Raw genomic sequence first — 18,797 nt, forward strand, 5'->3', positions numbered from 1 at the left:
GTACACTATTTCAAGGTACTTTTTGAATGCAGCAAGTGGTTTATTTTATCAGCATGATGTTGCAAGTAATCCATGGTCAATTTTCTTTCAACCAATTCAGTCACTTCTGCTAAACCATTACAAAGCCTTCATCAGACAGCTCAGATTTTAGACTTGCTAGTTGTACCTTGCATTCGTAAATTTGGAGGTGCAGACAGCGCAGGAATTGTGCAGGCATTGCGCAAGCTCTTCGTGGCAGACAACGTGGGCATGGCACCTCGCCTGCTTGCTAGTGATGCCAATACAGAAGCGCTTTTTTTAAATGTGTGATTAGAATGGTGTGTCAGGCAGATAGATGTGAGCCGCAAGTTCGGCGGCAAGACTGGACAGTTTGATTTGGTCAGTGATCCGCGGTGCTAGTGCTTCTATGGCACAATCGCTGTAGAAGCCTTGAAAACCTTTTTTGAAGAATGCAGTTTGTCAGTAGACTACAGGTTAAGAGACACTCCACCAGGTGCGCTTTGTTCGTTAGAAAAACACTGAGGCTTACCTGACCACATCAACAGCTCCAGCTCTCACTTTGGGATCTCGGCCTGAAACCGAGACGCTGGCCGTGAAGGAGCCGTCAATGCTAAACACCACGCACTCAGTCTTCGGAGGCACAATAGCAAGGAAGAAGTCAATAGATGTGTGGTCACCTCTGCAAAGTAAATGTGGCTGCAAGTTAGCTGCCTTTCCAGCTATTTCACAGGTCTGTGAAACCCAGAGCCTTTTAGACTAGGCAACAGCTAGGCAGTACATGCAAATGAACAATTATATTCATGTCATTAGAGCTGCACACCTCACAATGGCCTTGACGGGGAAGAGTCCATATCCAAGTCCCAGGTCCTTGGGCACGCTGAAGGAGAGCCGTCCGTTGCGGTCGGTCAGCTGAGTGCCCAGCAGCGTCCAGTGGCCGCTGTCACGCATCAGGTGCACGTCCACCTTTTCACCCGACAGAGCCACCATGTCCAGAGGTCCATACATGAAACGTGCCGTCAGCACCTGTGGTTCACCCTCCTTCACAATTACGTCGTTGGCCCTGTGGTTGGCTGTTACATTCTGCAAAGGCATGGTCAAGGTTGTGTCACAGAAGAACAGATGTACACAAGAAACAACAGCATACCTACTTCATTAGTCCTCACAGGAAAAATACAATGTGTTTTGTCAAGGTTACATTATGGCTGCTGAACACATACACAGTGCACACTCAGTCATCACTGTGCAAGCTTGCGCTTACAGTGTACAAGAACTAACAAATGTTTTTTTCTTTTTTCAAACTGATATCGATTGCATTCAGCACCGCACATCAGTTTGAGTGAGGGAAGAAAGCACGACAGCTACTACAGTAAAACTAACTCAACCTCTGAAAAACTACCGATTGTAACTGGAGCACACTACCTTGATTTTGACAGAGGTACGTTTGCGGAGCCACTTCTCACGGGGCTGTCCAGGCACGAAGGGTGCCAGGTCCCGATCGAGTGTGCCAGCAGCGACCCCGTCTCCTCCGCTGCCATCAAGGCCACCCGCGACCCCACAGCCTCCGCGAAGCAGTTGCCGTAGTATCAAGCCAACCACATCCATAGACTCCCAGTAGGAGGCATGAAACAGGTGCGGCAGTACATGTGGCGGGAAGTTAGCCAGGCCCTCCGGGCAGTACAGTGCGAAGTCCAGGCGTCGGCTGCCCCACCACTTTTGCGTCACTGTGTCATGGGCAAGGCAGGCCATTGCAAGGCTCCGTGAGATGAGACACACTTGGACACATGGCTAGTCACTATGTTGAAATCACTAACCCCTCCATTAGAGCTTGCCTCTACAACTGTGCACATTATAGGTTTTGGATGAGACTAGCCTGTCTGTTGTGATTGTGGCTGCTCTTGAGTACTTTCTACGTGTAGGTCTCAAGGTGTCTAGGTCGATGTATTGATCACAGATGGCTTCCTCACATTGTTTCAGTAGAATACTTCAGAAATAAAATTTAGCAAGATGTGGTTGCTTTAACTCAACGGCTGCAATCTGCAAGTGTGTCATTGCACTTACATGCAATGCACATATCATGCATGCAGACAATAGCTGTAGGTACTTGTCACTACAGTTCTAGTGATGATGAAGTGAAACAAAAAAAACTGCAATCTTGTAGGAAACAATGTTGTGAAATTAAATAAATTCTTATTTATGTATTGTGCCAACACCTAATATGAAACAAACATCGCAGTCCTTTCATTCCCACTCATGCTGTCACACTCCCAAACTCTTAAGAAAAAGTAGGATATCACCGCTGTTTTTAGCCATCTTAAATAAAAATAAGCAGTATGAGCTTGCAAATACTCTATTCACATGTAAAAAATTTGCCCACAGAACCTACCATTGCTACATCCCTTAGAATGGTTCCTTGCAACTCAGTTTCAGTTTTGGTCAAGTGTTTTTCCAAATTTTTAAAACTATTTTAGCCGATACTTGGGAGGGACTTACAATAACTATGATGCACCTATTATCTTAACAGTTTGAAAAACACCTCCAGCCATACGTTAGGAGGGACACAGAAGTAAGCAAATGCTTGTGACAGGCACACTCAAGTCATGCCCGGACCAGACACTCACAGGCCCGTGGAAATGTCAGCTCAGTCAGTTCAGTTTTATTACCTTAAATGTCAGCGAGAAATGAGGTTACCTGTCAAACAGGCTGGATATACATCTGTGTACACTGTAAATATGTTATGCACACACATCACAGCTCGCAACACACATTAGCTGTCCTCACATTGCTCCGAGAGATGAATTCCCTGATGTGGCAGCCATATTCTGATTGGTAGATGAGTGCAAAAATGCCCTTGCACTAAGATTTGGCGGACATTAAATAACTCAAAGTGGTTGACATTAACAGTACGTGGCATTAACAGTACATGACATTAATAGTACGTGACATTAACAGTACGTCCACTGCGGCACTTCTTATGACCAAGGTGCCTGTCAGTTGTTCCTGCTGGCTCCATTACAATCAGTGTTTACTTAGAAAATTGTAAATCAGGAACAGTGGCCTGTGAAATAAATTTGCAACACTGTATGCTGTTACTGGATGTTACTTAATCAAGCCTCATAAACTATCACAAAAGAAAGAGCTGCAGTAAAAGATGGAAAAAAAACGAAAGATTGCTACCAGTTCTGCACAATTTTCACTGCATTAACAGTGGCATTAATGGCTTGAACTTGCTGTAACTTCATCCCACTCACCTGTGCTTTTATTCCAGCAACATCTAAAGAAGATTTAGCACTTCTTTCTGCTTTGTTTCTACTCGCATTTCTTGACAAAATTACACTATTTGGTCCACAATGGCCAACAGGACATTTGGCATTATTGTTTACCTGGTTCAACCACTTATTAGTTGCCTTCAAGCTGCAAAACTAATGGACATCCCAACAGTAGATGGTTTCTCCATTTTAGGTACGCACACACAGCAACAGTCTTTCATATATTGTGGAATATGCAGGCAATCGAAGATGTCACATGCTTTATTGAATGATGCGAACCAGGAAACGCAATCTTGCTACAAAATTTGAGTGAGAATGAATCAGTGGCGAGTGCAGAATCTTCTTTGAAACTTGCAGGAATAAATATGCATGCTTTCTATGCGGGGATGCAGGCCATACGTGCCTCCCATGTGGGGACACTTCAGTCATAAAAAGGGGGCGCCATACGAGAATGGCTGTTTAAGGGAGGTGTGGGGCTGTCATTTGCATAACCAATATCTCGTCAAAAAAGCATGGGAAATTCACCAACAGCGGTCTTTTATATGCTTATGCATGTTGAATTCAACACACTGAGGAGCACCAGAATAACTGCAACATCCCTTTTCTTCTCTGCATAGTGCGTGGCTTTGAAATGGGGACGTGTAGTGCTGGACAGTCAAAGCAGAGTTCTGCAGCCACACAGCTTACTGAAACACAGCTGTCCTGGTACCAAATCCTAGGACACCATGAGTGTTCTTCTTTTTATTCTTATCAGCCTTCAGATGATATTGGTTATGTTTGCTATGCCATACACCATATCACAACAGAACAGAAGCCATGACAGCTATCACACAAAAAAGTAAATGTAAGAAGAAGACACAAAACAACACACACACACAGTGCCTGGCCATGCATTCAAAATGTAAACATACATGCGCAAAGCAATGGAAGCGAAGCATGTGTTGCTACAGATAGCAAGGCTTTTGCATACATAAATCCAAATGAATGGTAGAGAGCCACACACAGAGAAGATAGGCTGAAACTAAATCATGCCACAGGAACAGCGCACATGAAAACACATGCAAGTGGCGTGCGTTTGATAAGAAAAGGAAGCACAGGGACTCAACGCCATTGACCAATAACAAAAAGAATGGCAGAAAATAAAATATGCCTGAAAGATACATCGATAAAATTTGAGCAAAAAACAAAACGATTGCTCACAGCACAAAACAACAAGGGCAAGGAGCAAAATCACTGCTCGCCGAATGAAACATTGCGTGCATTTATGAGCAAAAAAATACAGTCGAACCTCGATGTAACAAAGTTGTAGTTGCAGCGAAAAACTTCGTTAAATGGCGAATTTCGTTAATTCAAGGTTTTGAACTTTCAGCCTTAAAAATAACTGCACGATTCCCCAGAGCGTTTCGGGTGCATAGTATCTTTTTAGTAAGCATTTATAAACAAATCGCAAGAAGGTCGGGCCATAATGGCACGGTTAGAAGCGCCAGCGCATGCGTTGCAGATTGTACCGAGAGCAATGCATCGAAGTGGCTTACGGTGTCCGAGAGTTTCGTGTGTTGCGTCGCATGACGCTGTAAATCTTGGGACGCCATAGCTGACCGCGCTTAGCGCCCGCAGCCACAAATTAAAAACAAAAGTGTAAAAAAATGCGGATATTGGTCCTGGGCCAAAAAGAAAAAAAGAAAATCAGTTTCGCAAGAAAGGTGGAGCATTGATGGCGATAGCAGAGACTGCACGAAGCAAGGTTCGTAGTTTTATCAGTGTCACGCGTGCCTGCTGGCAAACATTAACAGATATCACTCTATAACTACGAATGAACTCGGAGTCACAACGCGGGCAGACGCTTCATACCATGTCTCGGAAACTTGAGGTTACGTGGCCACCAACACTAGACGCGTGGGAGCAACAAAATCTGCGTGAATGCACCATCCACTTTGGCTTGCCGCAGAGAGGTTACCTTTAAGATCAATACGGTGCATGGCCCGTGAACAGACACCCACACGGAGAGGCAGATGAGTGTGTGTTCTTGCCTTCCTCCCCACTTAGCGCGTGCTTGATCATGTTACCGTGCTTTCACTCCCTCCCCATCCCTCTTGCGCAGATGAAATCGTCAGCTCTCGCGTTTCTCCGAATTTACCAACGTGACAAATGGCACAATGGTGTTTCCTGCCTACCGCATCCTGGCACGTGCTTTGACAGCGGTTCTGCCACTCCAGCTTTTCATGCAGAAGGAGGCTTGAAATAACTTTAACTTTGTGTAGGCTATTTACTAGCTTTTACTTATTAAATTTTTTTATTTACTAGATTTACTAGCGATACAGGCTCCAAGTACATGATTAAAATGGTCGAAGACTTCGTTAAAGTGAAACTATGTCATGAAGTTACTTCATTAAATCGTGAAAAATAAATGCACGGTTTTGAATGCAACTAAGATCAGGAAATGACAATAGTTTGTTACATCGTGAATTTCGTTAAATCGAGGTTTGTTATATCGAGGTTTGACTGTATCATTAAAAACACCAGCAGCCCACAAAACATAGCTAGATGTCTGATAGAGAGAGGGGAGCATATTCCATCTTCCACAATATAAAAAAATCAAAACACACAGGCTCGAGAGATTAGCTAAAAGCTTACAAGCTAAGGAGCAACAGGTGTTCTTGTTGCTGCCATTAAAATAATAATAATAATGTACCGGTCAGGCATATGAAGAGAAAGAAAAGCAGGGCAGCAGATATGCCATAAGCAGCACCTCTCTCCAAAAGTGAGAGAAAAGAAGAAATATAAAAAGAAAAGGAAAACGACCGGAAACAGCTACAAAAGGCGGTCATTTTTGGCCGAGTTTTTTCTCCTCTTTTTTTTTTCCACAGAGGGGACGTGCTCACATGAAGTGACAGTGCTGAGGGGCAAGGCCTCTGAGACGCCCGAGACAGTGCTTGAGATGCTGGCTTCGCTGGTTCGCCGCCCCATGCAGGCGTAGCCAGACGACGACGGGGGCAGCCCTTCCACAAAGATGTGGGCGTGGCTCTGCAGGTATTCCACTGCGGGCGTCCCGACAAACACAGACAAGCAGGCACATGTAGCCCACAACACAGAAAGAGAAGGTTCGGTAGGACTGATGGGAGCTCGACATTTATTAAAGGAAGTAAACTAGCACACGAAGCCAACACACTGAAGCCATGTTAAAGCACGAGAAATATATGAATTGCACACGCAATGTTCAGGTGGAAAATAGCAGATCTAATGAAATTTTCGAATCTAAGTGACATAGAGCTTGTTTGTGTTAGTGAGGTAGCAGCAACACAGAATGACACGCAGACAGCCTCATCGCCTGTAGCATGATGGGTAAAGGGTAGAATGTTGATCAGAGGTGTGCGCACAGAGAAGTACGCCAGATATGTAAATACATATACAAAGTACGTATACAGTCGACAACCAATTTTGCGGATGCCTGGTTTTTCCGACATGCCCGATAATTCGGATGCCTTCGCAGCATCGCCAGGTACTCCATAGAGTCAATGTATAAGAACGACCGAAATTTCAGGCCCAAAAGTCCTTCGCCGTCTGATTTTCCAAACTTTTTGTCATGACCGTAGGTCCGAAACGGCGTTATCAATACCACCATAGAGTCTGACACAATAATTGGAAGCCACGACTGCCGCCATGTTGATTACCTCGTGGCTTCGAACAGGCGCCCTTGCATGCACATCCGCTGGTAGCCATAGCCACCACCCCAGAAACACTAGGCCTGCCTGCTTAGACGTCCGCTACCAAGATTCTTGCTGTTTGGTGCTGTATTATTGAAAGAATTCGCCGCTGTCAGCAATGGTGCCGACTCCGCCTTTGTAATCCTCGCCAATGTCTCTGAAGCTCGTAAAGCACGACACATCCCATAATAATGGGGCCTGAAAGTCTGTTTCGTGTCAATGCAGAAATATTAAGCGGCGAAGCATACACAAAGTACTGCGGTGAAGCATACTAAGAGTGGGAAGATGCAATTGTCATGAGACACAGTATGTACTGCTTAATTATACAAGCGCACACTCGCCATTTCCTGTCACAGTACGAGCGTCCATATTCCTAATGAGTGTACTGGCAGGCCTTCTGAGCTACTTCGGACGTGCCTGCGGCGATTTGAGCCCTTGGGGGCAGTAATTCATTTTTTCGAACTGTCTGATTTTTGGGACATTTTTGGATGTTGGCTGTACATAACGCAAGTACCCATTGTGTCATAGTGGCAAATACCCATTCTGGGCAGTCAGCCAAGAATGGGCAGGTACCCAGTGGCTCATACTAAGAGGCACAAACTAATGAGTCCTAGGTGGAAACAAACCTGCGTCATATATATTCAGACAATCTTGGTCTGAATGTACACTCACACAGATGCCATGCATGGACCTTGTGGCGGTGCCACTAGATGGAGCGGCATGTTCAGCGGGAAGCGCAAGAGAGGAGCTCGGCTGCATAAATGCCTCATATTTGGCGCATTTCAGTGGTGGCAATATGGTGTCTAGCCACACTGCTTCAATGCCAACTGCATTACCATTGACACTTGTTGTCAGATGGGTGCTGCCGGTTTTTTTATTCTGCAAGGTGCGCTTGTGGTATCAAGTTGTTAATTATATCGCTGGTTCATCATTAACTGATGTAAAAGAAACTGGCACTAGCACACTCTGAAGTTGTAGTGATGACTGCCGCTTTGCTTAAAACTCGTGACAATGGCCTCAATATATGAACATTACAATAGGCTGCATGAATCGTGTTGATAACCTCCATACGTCAGAGTGCCATCATTGCCATGTACCAATGTATTTGCCCCTTCTCCCTGCCCTCATCATATTCTGTAATCCCTCCTCCTTCCCCTTTCATTGTTTCTATGAGTGGAGTGGCAGGCTAAAACACACACTGGCTTGTTTGTGCTCGCTTAGGCGGTTTTCCTGTTAACAAATTCTGTTCCTCATGGCTTTACTGTCTGACATAGTTGGTTTGTTGTCGTAATATTGCAGTCAGTTTTGTTGTCCACAACAGGCAGCAAACCTCCAGTGCTATATTTGCCAATCAACATGTCCAGTTTTGAAACACGAGGTCTATAAGGACTTTCGCAGCCAGTATGAAGAGAGCTGTGGTTCGAACCAAATTTCAATGAACCCTTTTTGTGAATATTTGAAAAACAAATTATTTTCTGAATTCCTTCTTAAGAATGATGGTTCAAGTGCTAACAAGCACTTGAACTATACTTTGTGTCAACAGGTGCCTAAGATTTGTTGTCAACCACAGTTGAGCTAAATAGCTTCTGTCAATCATTCTTGCACTCGAAAAGTACAGTTCAAGAGATAAACACCAGAAAAAAAAAACCATAGCGCTTTAATATAAATGTCTTAAAAACTGTCTCGAACTATATGTTCATTTTCTCAGGCACTCCCTGAAAGTGCTCAAGAAGTATTCAATACTTAGTACATTACACCGTTTTAGGTGATCCTTAGACAATCTATTTGGCACAGCCAGCAAGGTAGGTAGATATGAAATGTTGGTATGACAGGACTTAAATGTCACTGGCCGGGGAAAGTCAAGCCAGAGCGGGTAACTATGAGACACACAATACACTGACATCCAACTAAACCTGATGGATGTTCACAAACACACAGTGGACCAGACGGACAAAGGCTAAACTAAACAATTTGACAATCAAGTTTCTAAAAAGTGCAGATAATAACACTGCTATATTGCTAAGCCATTGTGATGTGCACAGTGGCTCCCGTATTGAATGTCAGCACTAGATATCTTGGCTTTTCTAGATTTCCTTTTAAAGAAGTTTTTTTATTTTCTGCATGTGTTCTACATTGTACACGTTTATGAATGCAAACAAGGCTGTGTCAAAAGTCAGCACTTTATGCGTGCCCCAGTCTTCTGTTTTGCATTTTTTGACACAGTGCTGTAATATTACGATAGTACATGAAGTGTTACATGGATGCTAAACCTGGAGATAAAGAAGGCGAGACACTCACGCAAGTGGATTGGCTGCCCATCACCGAGTGGGTACTTTTGATACCGAGGTACGTTTACAGGTGGCAGCTGAGAAAATCGAGCACTCAACAAGGGTTCAAGGCGTGCGGCCAGAGGGTCCGTGGGGTGAAACAGGTTGTACACTTGAGAGCATTGTGGTCGTGGCAGGGGAGCTGAAAGAAAAGTAATAAAAGGTAATTAAAACCAAAAGTTCAGGCGTTGCTAATTCATATCTTGAAAAGGAGCCACATATGTTTCATTCAAGGCGACAGAAAAAGCTGATTTATTGCACAATAACTTCAACCTCTTACGACTGTATCTGTGTGTTTTTCAAACTCTTGAACATGACTTCTGAAGACACAGAGTCCCACGCGCACTATCCGCTCAGCAACAGTCACCAGGAGTCCTCTGCTGAACCACTGTCTGGTTGTAGTCACACACCTGTGCCTTCTACACTTACTATAGACATCAAAGTGCCTGCCTGCAGCACTGCTTACCATTCTGCAGCACATATAGGCTGACTTTCAGCTTAAACACTGTGTGAAGCTGTTCAGGCACTTGCCCCTCCCTGCCAGGTAGCAAGGCAGAGCACACACAAATGGAGTAACCCTGTCCTGCGACGGCATGAACCACCAAGCGATTGAACGGCACTGATAACGGCACTGATAGAGGTGCAGCGGTGGCGTAGAGGTAGAGCATCCGCCTCGCGTGCAAGAGGACTGTGGTTTGAATCCCGGTGCCGCACAATTTTCCACCGGATTAAAGGGAAAAAAAAAATCCGCGTGTTGATAAAATTGCACAAACAGGGCTGGAGTGCGGCCCGATCCCAGTGACCAGAACCGGTAACGCACTCCCTCCCCAGAGCAGGATTGGCCACCCTGGTGCAGTACTTGGCCACAACCTCCCATATGAACACAACAATCAAAGCCCGGCCCTCAGTGCCCAGCAGCTGCGAAGCAACTGACCACGGCGGCGGACAGAACTGCGATGCAGCAGAGGGTGCTAAGAACCCTTGAATCCAGACAGACCGCCATTGGAATCTGAACCTCGCAACATTTAACGCTAGAATGTTATCTAGTGAGGTGAGTCTAGCAGTGCTATTGGGGGAATTAGAGGGTAGTAAATGGGATATAATAGGGCTCAGTGAAGTTAGGAGGACAAATGAAGCATATACAGTGGTAAAAAGCGGGCATGTCTTGTGCTACCGGGGCTTAACGGAGAGACGAGAACTAGGAGTCGGATTCCTGATTAATAAGAATATAGCTGGTAAGGTACAGGAATTCGATAGCATTAACGAGAGGGTGGCAGGTCTTCTTGTGAACCTTTATAAGAAGTACAAATTGAAGGTTGTACAGGCGTGCGCCCCTACATCCAGTCATGATGACCAGGAAGTCGAAAGCTTCTATGAAGACCTGGAATCGGCGATGGGTAAGGTCAAAACAAAATACACTGTACTGACGGGCGACTTCAATGCCAAGGTAGGCAAGAAGCAGGCTGGAGACAAGGCAGTGGGGGAATATGGCATAGGCACTAGGAATAGCAGGGGAGAGTTATTAGTAGACTTTGCAGAACAGAATAAGATGCGGATAATGAATACCTTCTTCCGCAAGCGGGATAGACGAAAAGTGAACGTGTAGGAGCCCAAATGACGAGACTAGAAATGAAATAGACCTTATACTCTGCGCTAACCCTGGCATCATACAAGATGTGGACGTGCTTGGCAAGGTGCGCTGCAGTGACCATAGGATAGCAAGATCTCGATTTAGCCTACAGGGAACGGAAGAAATTGGTACATAAGAAGCCGATCAATGAGTTAGCGGTAAGAGGGAAAATAGAGGAATTCCGGATCAAGCTACAGAACAGGTATTCGGCTTTAACACAGGAAGAGGACCTTAGTGTTGAAGCAATGAACGACAATCTTATGGGCATCATTAAGGAGTCTGCAATAGAAGTCGGTGGCAACTCCGTTAGTCAGGACACCAGTAAGCTATTGCAGGAGATGAAAGATCTGATCAGGAGACGCCAATGTATGAAAGCCTCTAATTCTACGGCTAGAATAGAACTGGCAGAACTTTCCAAGTTAATCAACAAGCGTAAGAGAGCTGACATAAGGAAGTATAATATGGATAGAAATGAACATGCTCTCAGGAATGGAGGAAGCCTAAAAGCAGTGAAGAAGAAACTAGGAATAGGCAAGAATCAGATGTATGCGTTAAGAGACAAATTTGACAATATCATTATTAATATGGATGAAATCGTTCAAGTGACTGAGGAGTTCTATAGAGATTTATGCAGTACCAGTGGTAACCACGACGATAATGGAAGAGAGAATAATCTAGAGGAATTTGAAATCCCACAAGTAACGCCGGAAGAAGTAATGAAAGCCTTGGGAGCCATGCAAAGACAGAACGCAACTGGGGAGGATCAGGTAACAGCAGATTTGTTGAAGGACGGTGGGCAGATTGTTCTAGAAAAACTGGCCACCCTGTATACGCATTGCCTCATGACTTCGAGTGTGCTGGAATCTTGAAAAAACGCTAACATAATTCTAATCCATAAGAAAGGGGACACCAAAGATTTGAAAAATTATTGACCGGTCAGCTTACTGTCCGTTGCCTACAAAGTATTTACTAAGGTAATTGCAAATAGAATCAGGAACACCTTAGACTTCCATCAACCAAAGGACCAGGCAGGATTCCATAAAGGGTACTCAACAATAGACCATATTCACACTATCAATCAGGCGATAGAGAAATGTGCGGGATATAACCAACCCTTATGTATAGCTTTCATTGATTACGAGAAAGCGTTTGATTCAGTCGAAACCTCAGCAGTCATGGAGGCATTGCGGAATCAGGGTGTAGACAAGCCGCATGTAAAAATACTGAAAGATATCTATAGCGGCTCCATAGCCACCGTAGTCCTCCATAAAGAAAGCAACAAAATCCCAATAAAGAAAGGCGTCTGGCAGGGAGATACGATCTCTCGAATGCTATTCACAGCGTGTTTACAGGAGGTATTCAGAGACCTGGATTGGGAAGAATTGGGGATAAGAGTTAATGGAGAATACCTTAGTAACTTGCGATTCGCTGATGATATTGCCTTGCTTAGTAACTAAGGGCACCAACTGCAATGCATGCTCATTGACCTGGAGAGGCAAAGCCAAAGGGTGGGTCTAAAAATTAGTCTGCCGAAAACTGAAGTAATGTTTAACAGTCTCGGAAGAGAACAGCAGTTTACGATAGGTAACGAGGCACTGTAAGTGGTAAGGGAATACATCTACTTAGGACAGGTAGTGACTGCGGATCCGGATCATGAGACTGGAATAATCAGAAGAATAAGAATGGGCTGGGGTGTGTTTGGCAGGCATTCTCAGATCATGAACAGCAGGTTGCCATTATCCTTCAAGAGAAAATAGTATAACAGCTGTGTCTTACCAATACTCACATACGGGGCAGAAACCTGGAGGCTTACGAAAAGGGTTCTACTTAAATTGAGAACGACGCAACGAGCTATGGAAAGAAGAATGATGGGTGTAACGTTAAGGGATAAGAAAAGAGCAGATTGGGTGAGACAGCAAACGCGAGGTAACTATATCTTAGTTGAGATCAAGAAAAAGAAATGGGCATGGGCGGGACATGTAATGAGGAGGGAAGATAACCGATGGTCATTAAGGGTTACGGACTGGATTCCAAGGGAAGGGAAACGTAGCAGGGGGTGGCAGAAAGTTAGGTGGGTGGATAAAATTAAGAAGTTTGCACGGACAACATGGCCACAATTAGTACATGACCGGGGTAGTTAGAGAAGTATGGGAGAGGCCTTTGCCCTGCAGTAGGCGTAACCAGGCTGATGATGATGATGATAACAAAGAAGCAGCAAGGAAACCAGCTGAGGAGAGGTGCTGATGCTTAACAGAGACATGAAGCCAAGAGAAAGCAGGTCACAGAAAGCAGGACACAGGTTTTCAAAGTGCCATTGCGAGATGGCACTTTGAAAAAGGAGGTGTAGCTCTTACATGAATAAATTCTGGAATATTTTTTTTTCTCTTTTATCTAGTCTGAAATATGCAGGTGCGACCCACACAAAGGTGCGGCCCTGACAGAAGATCATACACTATATAAAACTGCGTGCTAACTTTAACAGGTTTACAGCTTACACTTGTGCAATTCAGCAAAAGGCATTGCTACTAACCATTCTTGTCGTCAAATGAGAGCATTTTGCGGTAAGCCATCACCAGCGCTATGGGAGAGCCAAACATGAAAAAGTCGGACACTTCGAAATCAAATCGTCCGTGGCCCCCCTGTTCGCTGGAGCAGGAACTGGAGCGCCGAGGTGGAGGGGCACTCAGAAGTCTATGGAACCTGAAAAACGGAAAAAGTATATATTTCTCTTTTACTTTCTGCATAACACTGACTTAGTGCATGACAGTTTGTACAGCACTAATGTACACAGTCATGATATCACAGTCATAATCACAAGAATGACATCAATAACACTCGGCAGTAGAATCCAAACCAATCACGTAGCACTGCACATTACGTTGCTTGGATATAGATAAGGTCCAGTGTAGACTTTCTTCTAAAGGTTGAGCCGATTACAATGTAATATAAACGAAGAAAGAGAGAGAGAGAATGTCATATTGTATAAAGGTAGCATGGTTCTTATAGTGCAGAAAATATGCACGTTTATGCTGCAAATTAGAGCAGAAGCTCCAAACAAGAGCCAGCACACTCAGCATGGCATGGCTGATAGCAGCAGAAACCTCATTTACTACATTCATACCAATAAGATACACAAAGCGATAAGATACACTTTTTCAGATCACCATGAAAAGTGAAGCATCGGGTGGGAGACAACCTGGGAGTCATGAAAAGCACTAAAGGCCCACTCTCCTGCAGGATAGTTGAGATGTATGCTGAAAGCAAGACATCTATGGAAGGGTTCCCTCTCCCAACCCTCGTCATCATGATCATCTGAATTCATGTCCTCTGCATAACAAAGGTCTCTTCCCGCAAACTCCAATTAGCCCGTTTTGCACCAGCTGACACCATCCTATGCCTAATTTCCTCACATCCCCTGATCCTCTGCTGCCCTCAACTATGCTTCATATGTACCCACTCTGTTATCCTGATAGACCGTTGGTTACTTGCTCGATGCCACTGCCTCCTGGCCTTTTACAGTTGCACGTACCATTTATCGTTCCATTGCTCTTTGCATGGTCATTAGCTCCTCAAGCTTCTTCAATATCTTCCAAGTTTCTTTCCCATACGTTAGCACATATCGGCAGAATACGGTGGTTGTACACTTTCTCTTATCTGGAACAATGCTAACCCACCAGTCTTGATTTTGGATTGTAGCGCGAAGTGACACGGGCAGAGACTAGAAGCAGACGGGACGAGCGCTCGCCAACTTGCCCAACTTTCTATCCTTTTCCACAAGTCATGTCTGAGTTAACCTTTAACACATACTTTTTTAATGGTAAATATGAATCATGAACGCAACAAAAAGAACAAAGAAAGGTGTATTTTGATGCTGCTTACAGTCCACACACACTAATAAGGGACAAGCAGAGAGTGAACGAGAACTGTTTAACACAAGGGCTCACACGTAATAGAAATGTAGCCTGCAATAGCTGAAGCTTGGGCAAGTTGGTACCAGTGCATTGACGAACCAATACCAGCTGGCCCAAGCTTCAACACTTGGAAACGAAGGAAGGCTTACGACGCTGCTCCCTCCAAGATTCCTGTCACTTCAGACGCAGTAGCGGCTGCCGCAGCTGCATCTGGTGGGTGAGACGCAGACTTGCGATAGCTGCGCGAAGGGGTCCCCTGAGCCGCTGAAGCACCGCCGCTGCTAGCTGCTGCCACTGCGCCACCCGAGTCCTCTGCATCTTCGTTGCCACTGCCATCGCTGATGGAGATGAGCGGGTTGGGACGGGGGGCAGCACCTGGAGTCTCTTCGTTGATGCTGTTCTCACTGCCGTAGCGGCTGCTCATCTGGGCTGCGCGGCAGAGTGCGTCAAAGCCCAAGATGGAGCCAACGCTGTCCCCAATGAGCGCAACCTGCACAAAGACCGGACACAGGAAAGAAGGGCGCTGCTAGAACCTGCAGTCCGGAAATAAATGTGACATATGAGAATTGAAGTTGAGAATGTAGTTATTGACAGAAATATTTTCTACTTTCGCACTGCAGCATCACAGGGTCTCCGAAAGCTTGATCCTGTGGTGAACTTGCGTGTGATCTTGTGGTGACTCGGCACTTTCCCACTGGTGGTCAGCCAGGCAACTTATGTTGCTGGTCGGAAGTGTTCCAGAACGGACGTCTCTTTCACTGCTAATATTTCCAACGAAAGGGCTTAAGAAGGCGCAAAACTAAGGTGTGTAATGAACAGTTTCTATCTGGATTGAGAGCTCATAAAAGCAGCACGTTGATTGCTCTGAACGTGAAGGAAAAATAAATCATAGAACCACTAGAGACTTCGATGAAATAAGAAAATAAAATGTTTGCTCTAGTATTGTGGTCAGCATACCCGAAACACAAATAGCCGGTGGTATTTTTATTATCTAAGAGCCAAGCTGCATTCCAGTGGACACAAATGTTTAACTCAATGGCTAAGCTTGGCCAGGTTAACATTACTATCATGCAAAGGATTCCTAGGCTGGAGTGTTTTTGTGTGACAGTAGTGTTTAGGCGCAACCATTAAGTTAAACAGTTGCAATCATCAAGTTAAGCAGTGCAGGGAACAGAATAACTCTTCTCTGCACTGGAAACTGTCCATAAAACTAAAGGTTCACACAATCATTATGAATGAAAGGAACCACACCTGTCCTGCAAAGCCTTGCCCTTGCTCAGACTTGAGGAAGTCGTGATAGGCTTGGTTGGCTGCGCAAATAGTACGGGACACGAGGTCTGGGAAATCGGGCGAGGAGACTGCGAAGAGCGGAAGGGCACCTAGAGGTATCGAGTCTTGATGGCGGAAAGCGCCTCCATCGACTGCCGACGGTGATGCCTGAAAGCTGTAGGGACTCAGGCTGCAAAGGAGGAGAGGGAAGATGCAGCTGTCACAGATGTACTTGCAGACTTGATATAATTATACAGTGTTGAAAAACAAATGTAAGGAGCACCCTTCATATAACAATCAAATGGCAGTAAAAAATACAGGACTTGAGCGTGTGTCAGTGACGCATACGTAGTCATGCACAACAAATACACATTTTGGGTGCCAACTGCCGCACCATAACTGCAGGCTAGGCAGTCACAATGTGGCCAGCAGAATTCTCCGTTCCTTTTTGTTCTTCTTATAGCCACAGACGAAACAAAAATCAACTGAGGGGAGCTAAAGATGCATTGCTTCAGTGTGCTGTCATGTGCAAGCGCCACTGCTTTTCTGCCTTGCTGCATGCTTTAGGCAAAAATATTTTTTCTTAACATTTATGATTAGCCTAAATAGCAAGCAACACATGCCCGTAAGGCAGGGCACCAGGCCAATCCTGAAGGCAATAAGCTTTGACATTATTATTATTATTATTATTATTATTATTATTATTATTATTATTATTATTATTATTATTAAACATGCAGCTTCAAGCCGAGGCACTTCTTCAATCCTTGTGTGCAGTTACTAAACAACAACCAAAAATGTAATGCGCTCAGTTATGTTGATTGCTTTTCAGATTCTTTATTCATGCATGTAGGAATGAGGACTCTGAAAAGCATGTGATGAATCCTCATCAGCTATACGCTAGATTATTTTGCTATTCTTCCTTGTTGATATACACAGAACATTTTCTGTTGCCTCTCTTTTTTTCCCCCCTTGAATCTCAAAACGCATTTCAGCTAAGTGACAAAATACTTGTAAAGCTGCTAACAGGATGTGGCCACTCACAATTGTTTCGATGAGGCCTGTTAACACAACCTATAGAAAGTGAATGTTTTACAACTTGCTCTGACAAAGTGATCAATAGTTGACGAGCAAAGGAAGCCTCAGCCTGGAACTAAAGGTTTTGTGCTCTGACAAAAACCCACAGTAAATAAGTGGATTCTTGCATGAAACAGATAGCCACAAAAGGAGTACATACATAGACAGGCCAGGCAGCATAACAGACAACCACGAAGAGAATGGTGTACAAATTGACAAGACTGGCGGTGCTTGTCCTGTCTATCAGTATATTGCTTTTGTTGCCATGTGTATCACACAAGAATCTGCTCTCATTTACTGTCATGCACTAACTGGCCCAGCAACACGCCCTTAAAGGCTCACTTGGAGAGAACTGCCAAGGCCTCAGCGCAGGGGGCCGGACAGGTCACGAGGCGCAAGGCGACACGCCCCAGCATGGTCGGGTAGTGCTGCCGAATGGCCGAATCCATGGCGGCCCGGAAAGTGGCCAGGTCAGCAGTTTTTGGAGTGGGGCCCTCGGCGCCAGAGTCCAGCACATTGCCAGCGTGGAGGACCAGCACAAGGACAGAGGTTGGGCAAGGTGTAGCGGAAACTCCCGCCTGGTGTCCCGGCGATGCTGTCGGAGAATCCGACAGGGACGTCGAGGCACCTGTGGTGGATGCCGACCGGCCGAAGCTCACCGCGTGCGTCCGCCGGATGTGGGAGGCACTGAATATGCTGTCCTCTGCATGTTGAGTTGAGAAGACAAGCAAAGACATCTTTAGCTTTATGTTTTTGGTCAATTTCGCACAGGCCAGTGTGTTCTAAAAATTTACACGTGGCTGATTAGTAGGAATGCTAGTGTACAAGTGCGTATTGCTTGTGCGTGTAGTAGAAGCTAGAATGCTGTGCCTGCTGCTGAGCTGATTGAGCAGAGTGTGATACTCCGCTTCTTTCGTTGTCTTGCAGACAAGCTAATGGTGGATCACATGTGTCCATAGAATGTGTGCTTATAAAAAATTATAAATTAATGCTGTTCTCTGCTGTGCCCGAGTGCTTAAAATGTAAGCAGAATGGACTATAAGTGACGCTCAGCTAGAAATTGTCTAATGAGACCAGAGGTAATAAAAAGGCCACCTTTGGGCATTCCGGTAAACACAAGCAGACTGGGCATTTTATTGGATGAGTAAAGGCACAAACGTGAACAGCCTGCACGGTGCAGCCGCCTGGAGGAGCACAATTATGTGGGCGCCAAAAATTGCCATTAGCAGCGAAGTAAAATACATTTAGTTACTGCAATGCTAGCTCTGTATTTCTTTCATTGAGCTCTTTCATGAACCTCCACTCATCCGGTAAAATGCCCAGTCCGCTTGCATTTACTGCAATACCAGACACCCTAAAGCTCTCTATTTTCTGTGATCTATGCACAGATAAGGGAATGTTTCAGCGCAAAGATTTTATCAGAACTACTTTTTGTAAGAAGGCAAACAGCTACGAACACCAAGCAAGAACTACTTTCATAATTTGGTAAAGTTTACATGAGCTGTAAGTTTAACCTCTAGAAACAATAGGCTGACAGCGCAATGCTGAAGCCAGTCAGTATCTTATTCTGACATACCTTGCAAAATTATTCTGATTAGTGTAGCACACTTTTC

General features: G+C 44.9%; 1 protein-coding gene across 3 annotated transcripts in view; it reads right to left on the minus strand.

The window, feature by feature from the left end:
- Positions 1-18,797, minus strand: part of rdgB (retinal degeneration B) — a 58,042-nt gene that overhangs the window by 13,635 nt on the left and 25,610 nt on the right. For 2 of the 3 annotated variants that reach the window (XM_070534266.1, XM_070534265.1), the window contains exons 9-17: positions 17,527-17,887; positions 16,090-16,297; positions 14,988-15,328; positions 13,458-13,627; positions 9,269-9,439; positions 6,149-6,304; positions 1,420-1,721; positions 821-1,080; positions 530-679 (exon numbers count right to left, since the gene is read on the minus strand). In XM_070534266.1, coding sequence (XP_070390367.1) covers positions 530-679; positions 821-1,080; positions 1,420-1,721; positions 6,149-6,304; positions 9,269-9,439; positions 13,458-13,627; positions 14,988-15,328; positions 16,090-16,297; positions 17,527-17,887 — 2,119 coding nt within the window. The remainder of the gene's footprint in view (positions 1-529; positions 680-820; positions 1,081-1,419; positions 1,722-6,148; positions 6,305-9,268; positions 9,440-13,457; positions 13,628-14,987; positions 15,329-16,089; positions 16,298-17,526; positions 17,888-18,797) is intronic. The other variant, XM_070534267.1, reaches the window with a different exon arrangement.

The sequence above is a fragment of the Dermacentor albipictus genome, chromosome 2, assembly GCF_038994185.2.
Source record: "Dermacentor albipictus isolate Rhodes 1998 colony chromosome 2, USDA_Dalb.pri_finalv2, whole genome shotgun sequence".
NCBI classification, from domain to species: Eukaryota; Metazoa; Arthropoda; class Arachnida; order Ixodida; family Ixodidae; genus Dermacentor; species Dermacentor albipictus.